Source organism: Pezoporus wallicus, unplaced genomic scaffold (genome assembly GCF_028554395.1).
Source record: "Pezoporus wallicus isolate ANWC-B61680 ecotype Strahan unplaced genomic scaffold, APGP_CSIRO_Pwel_v1 scaffold_7107, whole genome shotgun sequence".
Lineage (NCBI taxonomy): Eukaryota > Metazoa > Chordata > Aves > Psittaciformes > Psittacidae > Pezoporus > Pezoporus wallicus.
This window is the reverse complement of record NW_026642114.1, coordinates 4,473,129-4,484,614: the sequence shown is the minus strand read 5'-3', so window position 1 is coordinate 4,484,614 and position 11,486 is coordinate 4,473,129. Positions and strand designations below refer to the sequence as shown.

The window sequence follows — 11,486 nt, the reverse complement described above, 5'->3', positions numbered from 1 at the left end:
TACAACAACTAGAACTATTACACAGCATCTTTCTGTTTTACCTCCCACCATAAAATATATTCATTTACGGCTGTCTAATACAGAATATTCATAATTCTGCCATTACCATTTTTACTGAGTTACCCAGTTCTGTAAGTCTTTTGAGGTGCAAAGATTATATAATAAATGACAAAAATTGTGAAATATCATAATAATTGCATAGAATTTCTAACACAGATGTTAAGCAAAGAGCAGCCAAAGGTTATTCACATGTGCTTAGACTTTGGGGGGCAGAATCACATTTCAAAAGCAGTTATTGAAAAGAGACCTATTGCTATCATAGGTGGCATATTATCATCCATATCAAATCTATGCACAGAGTTGCTTATATGCATTATCTGCATATTTACAGCACATAAAAGCTTGGAAATGAAAACCAGTATTTTAGTAAAATGGGCTTTAGATTTCAAGGCCTCACTTCAGAGATCAGTTTAGAACACCTTAAAATTTTTGCCTGGTATTTCAGACTGTTTCTGAATAAATATAATACAGTACAGGACAGCAAAGATTAATAATAAATGAGTAATGATAAATGCAGGATTTACACCCATAAAGACATGGGAAAAAATATTAAATTCTTGAGAGCATAATACTTGTTGGCATTTAACTTCAACAAACTGTGCAAAGTCTATTATTTAATGCTATCAAAATACGCTACAATACTAACATTGAATTGACACTAGAGGAACAGGCAAATATTACGGCACAAGAAAGGAACATTGTTGAGTAACTGGATCAACTGCAGTGTCACCATTGTAAAATAAATGCAACTGCTGTTTGTTCTAGAAGTCATACTGAGGTATAGAAACATTAAGGTCACGGAAGTTTTCCTTGCAAAAGTACTTTGACTCATTTCCTCCTTGTATTCCATGCAAAAATACTAATTTGTAAACACACAAACCACTGTCAGCCATTTTTTAACAAATCATTCATTATCTCACTGTAAGCCGCTTTGTTTTTACAAACCATTAGCTATTTCTAATTAGTACTGGATGCTAAGTGACTTCAAATTTATAATGTGTTTTAGAGTTAAGCAGCAGCAGTCTCTCTTAGCCGTGATAAATTAGGCAACATGACTGTTTTTCATACGATGTTGTATGAAGGAGGACTAGCAAGACAGTGACTCCGCAAAAAAGGCTGCAGTCTCCAAGAGCTGTTTAGAACTAATACAAATCAAGATACATCTATACAGAAAGTATTTAGCAAAAGCATTCCCATCATAGTAATTTTTCAGTTATTTCTACGGCAGATTTAGACCTGGGTAATATTTTCCTGTAATATTGAAGGATTAAGTTGCTGAATACAGGTTCTCAGCATTTTCTTAAGTAGGGTGGGAAAGAAGAGGGAAGATTCAGCCTGTACATTACCTTGTTCTGCAATTTAAATTGAAGTTCCTCATGGCTAGGGGACGGAACCTTTGACTTTGTGGACATTTTCTGTACATTTGAATGTTTGCAAATGGATAGAGTCTTGTCTTTACATAGACTCGGGTGGAGGTGACAGCGATTTAGAAGTTAGCAATCCACAAGGTTATGTCGGACCACTGATCAAAAAGTACAATAATCCACCCATTCAGTGATTTTTGTCAAGTTCTTGGAATTTCCTACACCTACTCATAATGAATTATTGTGCTTGTAAACTAGGAACAATAATAAATCACCTTTCACCGCCTGGAAGTTTGAGGGTTAGGAACACTGGGGTGCCTTGAAGGGAGTGGCTGGGGGAGTGTTACCGCTGTTTTATTTTATGGGTTTTAAATGACAGGATATGAAACACGTTGTATCTTGCTTAGATCCGTGTAAGAACGCTTATCATGAAAATAAACGAAGCTCTTCCCTTCCATCGCTGGGAGGTTGGTTTTTGTGTGTGGCAACTTCACTAGAGGGCGGGTGTACCAAAGGCACGCGGGCGGCTGCCGGGGGCCGAGTGAAGGAGGCCGGTTACGCCGCGCTCCCCGCGCCCCGGCTGAGCCCTCGGCTCCCGACTGGACCGGGCGCTCCTCTTCTCCCCAGTTCTCCCCTCCGCCCGCGCCGCGCCGCGCGCAGTCCCACTCGCGACCGCCCCGGTGCATGCCGGGAATTGCAGTCCGACACCGCACCCGCTTTTCCCGCCCCTCCATTTGTCTACGTCGCACTCTCTCCCGGCACGTCGCTGCCGTCACGTGGCCCGCGTGCCCTCCCGCGTCGCCGTGTTCCTGTTCCCGTTCCTGTTGGCGCGGCGGGGCGGTGCGTGCGGGGGACCCGGAAGTGGCAGAGTGAGGCGGTTTCCTTGGTTTCCACAGGAAAGTGGAGGGCCGGTCCCTTCCGCCTGCGCGTCGGCTCTGGGAGCTGTGGCTGCCGTGCCGCGAGGGGCGGGCAGCGGGCGAGATGGGCCGGAGCTAGGCCTAGCAGCACCGGGCAGGCGGCCGCGGCCATGAGCGGAGGTGCAGGCTGCCAGGGGGGCGGCGGCGGAGGAGACGACGATCGGGGGCCCCGCTGGAGGAGGCCGTGGAAGCTCCTGGCTCTTGGCCTGCTCTCTGCCTCCTCCGTTCTGGCGGCCGCCCCGGGCGCCGGGGCCATGAGCAAGGAGGAGAAGCGCCGGTTGGGGTGAGCGCCTCCTCGGCGGGCCGGGCTGGGAGCAGGGGTTGAGGAACGACGGTGGCGCCGGCTCGTCCTCGAGGCTGCCAGATAGGCGGGGGCAAAGGCCAGCGGGGCCAGGAGCTGTCGCCGTGTTGCGGTAGGGGTTCTACTCTGTCTCCGCTGGTTGGGCTCGATGGGTGCGGCTGTATCCTTCTTCAGGTAGTGCTTCTCTGGTCCTTTCTTTACCCGCACTGAGGACTCTACTAGACGAGGGGTTTCTGTCTCCCGTCGGTGTCTGAGGTGTGTCAGAGCCGGGCTAGTCTTTAGGGTCAGGTCATCACGGCCCGTTATCGCCTCTGCTGTGTGTGGGGTCAGACTCTTCTGCCGTAGGCTTGAGAGCTGCCGTCTTGAAGACTGTAGCTAGTGTTTGCGTGTAATGATGGGTAAAAGTGATCAAAGGTAAATCTAAATCTGTTGTCAGTTGGTCTAATTATGGCTATGCCTCTGTAGCAAGTGAATGTTTGGGAGTCATAAAGAAGGTAAATGTTTACATGTGTTCTTGCCTAGTTGCTATATAAGATTGACTATAAGATAGACTACTTTGGTCCTGTGTGTTTGTACAGATTCTTTTTTAGTACAGTTTTTAGTTGAAGGACAAAGACGACAATATAGGTGGCAATGCATTGCACTGCATGGAGTAGGGCTTTTTTAGACAAATATGTGATCAAGCATATCACCATCTTAGAGTATTAGTGGGGCAGTTTCATCATCCTCCTCCTCCCATCTACTGATCAGTTGCATGGAATAGTGGTGCAAAAAGTCTGCTGGAGAAGCACTCTGGATACTTTCATGGTTGTTAATCACTAGTTATAAGTTGATATTTAACTTTGATAATGTTTACAGTTACTGAGCTTTTCCATCTTGGATTCTCAGGGTACTTTGTGTGTACAAAGTTTTGTATGTTTGAATTTCATTCACCAGTTGGTTTTAAATTTTTTGTGTTCATAACTTGCAGTCACTGCATCATCTCATGCCCAGGCATATGCAAATAATGTCTTGCCACAGTTTGTATGTGAGAGACTGAGCTGGGTCGTTTCTCAATAACGGCAGGTTATCTGTGTATTTATTTAATGACAGTCACAGAAGTTATTACAGACGATGCCCTGTAGATGTAAGTTGTGTGTACAGAAATAAAAGTTTTAAGAAGCTTTCTGTGTGCTGCATCACTGAACAGCATTGTATGTTTAGTTCATCCGGATGTGGCACCTGTGTGCCAGATGCTGGGGTTTTGTCTGCTGAAAGGCACACCAGAACTGCAGACTGGATATAGGCTGTGAAGTACCTGAAAAAAGCTTTATACTCTGGTCTTTTGATGACTTAAAAGTATTTGATGAGTTAAAACTACTTAAATTTCCAAGTCACTGAGCTAAATCAGGTATTTAGAATATAATTGTAGTGTTTTTGTCTCTTTTATGTTCAATCTTGTCAGTAGAGATTGTGAATTATGCTATTGGCAGCTTAGAATTTAGCATACTTTTTTGCCTTTCAGGGCTTCTCAGTAAAACAGGAGCAATTGGAAGTAGTGCTGTCTCAAAAAAAAACCCAGTGCTTTTTTATATAGTAGTGTTTCTCACATTGACAGCTTTTTAAACATGTAAAATAAATGTATCTTCAAGGTTTTTCTTTGGTATTTTCCTGCCAAGACTTCTAATGCAAGGAAGAGGTGTACCTCATAATTTATGGTCCTTTTCTGAATCACAGACAGGAATTTATGCTATGTCAGTAGGTTTTAGTATTGGTGATTACAAGCAGAACATAATTCTGTTTGCTGTTTTTTGCTGAGCATGGAATGTGTCCCATCTCTAGTTTTAATGTGTGGGTGACATCTACAAATATTTTAAGGGGAAGCACAAGAGGTTGAAAGAGATCCCCAAATACTTACCTTCATGTTAGGTGTCCTTTCTACAGTGAACAAAAGTAGCCAAATTAGGAAAAATTACTCTGCTATGTTTCATTTACTTGAGTAGAGTACATTAGTAGAGTATCTGTTACTGATACTCAGTTATTAAAGTGTAATATATCTTGCAGTTCTAAGATGGTGAGTTAAAGGCCATTGTGAGGCAGACCACTAATGCTTTTCCTTGTTTCTTTTTTAGAAACCAAGTGCTTGAAATGTTTGATCATGCATATAGCAATTATATGGTAAGTAAAATACTTGTTGGTTTAATTTTTTCAGAGTTATTTTTGCTGACTTGGGAGAGAAAGCAGTCTACAGTGTCATAGAATCATAGAATGGTTAGGATTGGAAAGGACCTTAAGATCATGTAGTTCCAACTCCCCTGCCATGGGCAGGGATACCTCACACTAGACCATGTCACCCAAGGCTCTGTCCAACCTGGCCTTGAGCACTGCCAGGAATGGAGCATTCACAACTTCCTTGGGCAACCCATTCCAGTGCCTCACCACCTTTACAGTAAAGAACTACTTCCTTATATCCAGTCTAAACTTCCCCTGTTTAAGTTTAAACCCATTACCCCTTATCCTATTGCCACAGTCCCTGATGAAGACTCCCTCCCCAGCTTCCTTATAGCCCCCCTTCAGATACTGGAAGGCTGCTATGAGGTCTCCACGCAGCCTTCTCTTCTCCAGGCTGAACAGCCCCAGCTTTCTCAGCCTGTCTTCATATGGGAGGTGCTCCAGCCCCCTCATCATCCTCGGCCTTTCTCTGGACTTGTTCCAACAATTCCATGTCCTTTTTATGTTGAGTACACCAGAACTGTACACTATACTGCAAGTGGGGTCTCACAAGAGCAGAGTAGAGGAGCAGAGTCACCTCCTTTGACCAGCTGGTCACACTCCTTTTGATATGGCCCAGATGTTCTAGAGAAATAGCATGGAGGTAGGGGCGGAAACAAAGGTAAATTAGTAAGAGCACTTGTACTGCCTTTGAAAATAAATGAATAAATCTTACTTACGGGACGAGCAGTGTCAAGGAGGTTATGAGGGCTTTTAGAATGGTAGCTAGGGTTAATCTGTGCCTGATCTTTCTCAAACCAGTATATCTCACATCAAGCTATGAACAGTTTTAATTTTGGTAAAGTATTTGTTTTGAAATTCCGGACTCCTAAAAATACTAGGAAAAGGAAGCTCAGGAAGAGCTGTCTGTAGTCATCAGATTCTGGAGAACAGAAACTGGTCTTACTTTGTAGATAAAAAAAATATGTACAGTATTCCTTTTGCAGTAAGATACAGCAGGTGCAATTTGGTAGCTTTTTTACAAATACTGTTTGTAGAACAAGAGGGGATCTGGCTTCATATCTACACAAAATAGCCTCTTCTGAGTATGTGACCGTCATATGACTGAACCGTGCTCACTATGGTTTCTTTTAGTATGAGTTGTGATTTTCTGTGCAGGTATCTTTGTGTTCTGGATGTGTGAGCCATTCTGCATTCTAATCAACCTTGAAATACATTAGCTTGGTTTAGATATGTTTAAGAATAAAGAGTTAGAGTGGACTGACTTTCCTCACATGATAATTACTTTCAAATATACTAGTAACACACTTCTGGGGAGAGAAACTGTGAATGTGAATAAGATAAATATAAAAGATGGAGTCTTACTGAATTTCCATTAACAAACATTTTGTACATTTTTTGCGGCTGTTGCAGAAACCTCTCTTTTCTTAAGTGGCACCAGTTCCTGCAGGACAAACTGCTGTGTCTTGACAATATCTTGCTACAAATCCTGGTTTCTATATTATGGTTTAATACTTTAAAAAGCTTGTGAGTTACAAGTTTATGTAGTATAGGAGAGTTATAGAACTCTAGAATGGATAAAAAGCCGAGTAAGGGTATTTTTGAAGAGAGTGTAGTTATTCTTTTTAATATTAGTTCTTGCTTTTGACACCTTAGCAGTTTAACAAACATCAGCCTTTTTGTGCTAATTTGTAACTAGTTACTTTTGGGACCTGGTTCAATGAGAAGGACTTGACTTGTGTTTCCCGTGGCATTCTGAAGGAAAAACTCTTGCATATTTGGCAGAATTAGATAAAATATTATATCCTGGTAGAAAGGACCTGTGCTTCTACTGTGCATTGTGTGTTGAACTGGAAACTGGTAGGCGTCTTGCTACACCTGAAGCAAGAAAATTCTGGATGAAAGAGAAAAAGGACCTCAGCTATGCTGGAAACTTTGAAGCCAAAAGGATATTTGCTTGCCACGTATGCTGGAGCACTAAACAAACAAAGAAATATGATTTGTTTGTTTAAAGCTGAAAAAAAGATTAGTGTATCAGACTTGATTCTGACAGGTGGAAAATGAAGTATTTTTGCAGCTGCTTTTGAAACAGCCACCTGAAGAGTTTTGATTTTCTGTTTCTATTATTATGTGTTTTAGACTTGTATATTTAGAAGTCTGAAAATTCATGTTTGCATGCAAGGCAGAAACTCCCTTGTCTTATTTTCAGTTGTTAACTGGAGCCTTGAGTAAAAAGCTGCTACTTTTTTGGTGGTGGGTTGTTTCTTATTTTTTCCATTCCTTCGGCAATATCTGTAAGAATCAGAATTCTTTTCTTCTTGACAGTCAAATAATATGTGAAAATGTCAGTTGCTTGAGACCAGAAGGTATTTTTTTGGTTTATAGCACTATTAGCAATGTGTCTTTTTTCATTAATCAGGTACTGTTCTACCCTGACTTTACAGTCCCAACATTAGGCAATGGGATCATCTGTTGGTCAGAATGTGTAGAAATTCCAGAGTTTGTTGAGCTTTATTTTATAATATTTTCCAGAAGTATGTTTATTGAAACATTTATATCATGTTCTATGTCTTGCTACCTTCCTTTGAGCTTACTTGAAAGGGGAAAAGTTGAAAGTTGGGAAATCACTTGACCCAGTAGCTTTTCTGTTCTAGAGAGAGAACTTCTATTTTTCAAAATGCTTCTAGTTCCTTATGATTTTGTAAGACTAAAAGGCTTTTTTTTTTTTTTCAGAATTTTTATCACTTTTATCCATAACTTAACCCAGAAATCTTAATTTTGGTATTGCTTTTGTTTGTACTGCTTAAAACCGTTTTTCTGAATACATTGCACAGATATTCAGAAACATCTGAGTCATATTAAAATTATCTAGATTCTGGCTTTTGTAGTTAAACTTGAGGAGAAGAGAGTCATGCAAAGACTAAAACTCTTGTGAGGGTGGTAAACAGGGAAACAAAACTTCATTTTCAAAAGAAATTGCTGTAAGAGCTTTTTATTTATAGATGATTGTTCCTCCTATTCCTCTTTGTTTCATGTTTGAATATAGATTTTATTTTTTAGCATGTTTTTTTTAGCATATGTTTGGGAAGACTTTGCACTGAAGCTGTAAGTAAAGACATTCAGTATTTGAACTTTTTTATCTTGCCACATGTTAGTTCTCTACTAAAAGTAAAATAGCATGGCACAGTACAGTAGCTGGATTCCTGATGTAATCAAAAGAGAGAAGCTCCACCTCCATCCCAAATCACTTGTCTTTGGCTTCTAATGGTGTGGCAATTTTGTGGATGTTTGTTGAAATTAGGTATCTTTCAGATTTATCTGTATTAATGTCAGTGGCCTCTGAAGATTTTTCAGTAAGCCTCTCCTGTTACACAATGATGTATTTCAAATCCATTTCTATTTAGTTTGCTGTCCTATTTTGCTGGTAGCTTAAACTTGCAAAACTTGGGCAGTGGTACCACTCCTGTTATTTCTGACTGACTGATGAGAAGTAATATTACAATACAGGATGCTTTGCGGAATGCTTTTTCTAGAAATATGGAAAGTAACCATTGCTTTTAAAAAAAATATAGCAGTGTCTCTCCCTTTAAAAAAGTTAATTTGTAAAAGTCTCAATCTTGATAGGCGCTTTTTTTTTGTGTGAATGTTATCCTTTGTTATGCCATGTGTAGTGATTTGACAGATTTTTATTTTAACTTCTAAGTGAGTTCTCTTACCTGTCACTGGTTGTGACCCTGAGTCACTTAACATTCATTTGGAAATATTTCCAAAGTCACTTGAAAGTCTAATTCCCACTGTTGTCTCCATGAAATACCAACCACTTGATAATGCCTGCATTTAGTTTTAGGTTTTAAATTCCTCTTTTAGATGATAACTTCTACCTAAAAAACATAATAGACAGTGTCATACACACCTTGTTGCAGAAAGCACACAATTAACTATGTAAGTTAATTGTTCTGTTGGGTTTTTTTTTGTTGTATGTGCATTAGTTGTTCCAGACTTCTCTGGGAGGTTAGATGGAAAGAACTCCTGTTATTCTGTTCACAGTTTAATAATTTCCAGGCACCCATCTGGAAGGCATCTCAGGAGAAAAAGACCTGGGGGTCCTGGTGGACTCCAAGTTGACCATGAGCCAGCAACACGCTCTGTAGCAAAGGCAGCTAAAGGTATTCTGGGCTGCATTAGGCAAAACAATGCCAGCAGGTCAAGGGAGTTGATCCTTCTCCTCTTCTCAGCACTGGTGATGCCACACCTGGAATCCTGTGTTCAGTTCTGGCTTCCCCACTGCAAGAGAGATGTACTGCACAGAGTCCAATGAAGGGCCATAAAGATGATGGAGCATCTTTCTTGTGGGGAAAGGCTGAGAGATGGGACTGTTCAGCCTGGCACAAAGAAAGCTCGGGGATTTTATGAATGTTAGATACATACCTGAAGGGAGGGTGTAAAGAATATGGAGCCAGGCTTTTCTCAGAGGTACCCAATAACAGGACCAGAGGCAATGGCACAAACTGAAACATGGAAGGTTTCTCTGAACATTAGGAAACACTTTTTTACTATGAACGTGACAGAATACTGGCACAGGTTGCCTGAAGAGGTTGTGGAGTTTCCATCATTAGAGATACTCAAAAGTTGTCTGGACATGGTACTAGGCAACTGGGTCTACATGGCCTTGCTTGAGTAGAGGGGTTGGGCAAGATAAACAGCAGAGGTCCCTTCCCACCTCAAAGATTCTGTGGTTGTCATTGAGTTTTTTTTAAGTATGGCACAATTTGGCTTCCTTTTAACGGGCTCTAAAGAGTTGCTGAAATGGCTATAACAGTTTTAACTTATTCCATTGTTTTGTTTCCCTACAGGAGCATGCGTATCCAGCTGATGAACTCATGCCTTTAACTTGCCGTGGACGAGTACGGGGTCAGGAACCAAGTCGAGGGGATGTGGATGATGCCTTGGGAAAGTTAGTATTTGCAATGGTTACTGTCTCTTGTAAGCATTTATAAATCTAAGTACAATTTGCAGCCCATAAAATTTATTTGTTCAGTTGACATACCCAAAAATTTACTTGTGTAAGAAATACTTACTTTTATTGTTTTTCCCCATGATATTAAGTGATGTGAAATCGTACCTTAGTCAGAAAAGGAGAATTGACAGTGAATGAGATCAAAAGAGAACTTGGAGAATGATTAAAAACATTATTTTATGTAGCAAGCCTTCCATATGTGAGCTGACATTTATGGTATTAGTAAATTTGACTCCTCAGTAGAGGTTGTAAGGGTTAATTATGAGCTACACAGAGCAGAAAACTGTTATCCTTATAAGTGGTATTTAAAATGCCTTTTATTTTTAGTAGAAAGCTCTCTGAAAACAGAATTAGTCAAATGATTGTCGTGTGTGGTAGCCTGAGGCCTTTGCCAAAGTATAAAACATTATTTCAGACATGGAAATTCTTAATATTTTTTCTTTTAAGATAGCTTATAGTACAAAGTACTGATTCTTTGGACAGCAAAATGTAGGTTTAGAGACTTGGTTTTCACCATGTTCGATAGAACAATCAAAAGACAAAATTAATTTGGTCTAAGTGTTTGTGATTGATTCCTTTGTTGTCTGTTTGTGTGCAGTTTGATGTTTACAGAGCAATACTTCAATAACAAATAGCTACTGCTCTTTTTTGATTGGTATCACTGCATGGTGTCCCTAAGCTGAATAGCATTAATCAAAGATGAAGTCCTTGTCTTAAATACTACTTCAAATTCACTGTATGATATTGAGCATGTAATTTTGTTCTTTTTTTTTTTTATTATATACAAAAGTACCTTATTCTAGAAATTCCTATATAAGCCTGCTGCCTTGGAGATTTTAAGAGATATGGCTGATGAGGGACTTTTTGTTTTTTTTTTTTTACATAGTAGCATGCTGTCATTTGTGTGAAAGTACATAGTATGTACTATTTTTCTGTATACATGCTTTTTTTCTGTTTTGATAATTAGCTACATTATTATTTATCAGATTTCTTATATAATCCTTTTTCTATCCGGTTGCCTCATCAGTCCTGTTCTCTGCAAGCCTTTGCAATCATAAAATGACACTGCAAGATAGGTCAGTTATGTTTCCCAGGAGGGCTACGGAATTATACCAGCTTTCTCTAGCTATGCAATGCCTGATCTCCCCTACTGCACACAGCCACTAGTTAATCTCTTTCACTTGTAGAACAGCACTCATGGAATGCCATTTTATCTTCACAAATTAAAAAAAAATTACAATCTATGACCTTGAATTACATTCTGTGCACAGACATATGTTGCCTACAGGGTTTCAAACATTAGGCACTTGCTTAAATTCTTGGCGCTTGTTCTTCAGTAGGCAGTTGTAACTGTTTCCAAAGTTTTCAATTTTGGTACTATCATATTCTGTAAATTCTATTCTATGTATTATGTGTGTTTCTTAACATAGGAGCAATTTTATCAGGTTCAGCTAAAGGTCCACTCAGCTTGTATGCACTACAACAGCTTTAGAGAAGAATTTATGAACAGGACAAGCCTCGTTGTGATATTACTGTTTCAAATAGTATGGATCTGACTTGATGTCCTCCTTTTATGGAATAAGTAGTTATTTATTTTAAGCCTGCCCATTGCTTTC

General features: G+C 40.0%; 1 protein-coding gene across 2 annotated transcripts in view; it reads left to right on the top strand.

Moving 5' to 3' along the window:
• Nucleotides 1-2,230: 2,230 nt before the first annotated feature.
• The window catches only part of EDEM3 (ER degradation enhancing alpha-mannosidase like protein 3), a 31,366-nt gene continuing 22,110 nt past the window's right edge, over nt 2,231-11,486 (top strand). The window contains exons 1-3 of one of the 2 annotated variants that reach the window (XM_057426958.1): nt 2,231-2,624; nt 4,754-4,799; nt 9,707-9,807. In XM_057426958.1, the coding sequence (XP_057282941.1) occupies nt 2,452-2,624; nt 4,754-4,799; nt 9,707-9,807 (320 nt within the window). In that variant the 5' untranslated portion in view covers nt 2,231-2,451. The remainder of the gene's footprint in view (nt 2,625-4,753; nt 4,800-9,706; nt 9,808-11,486) is intronic. The other variant, XM_057426959.1, reaches the window with a different exon arrangement.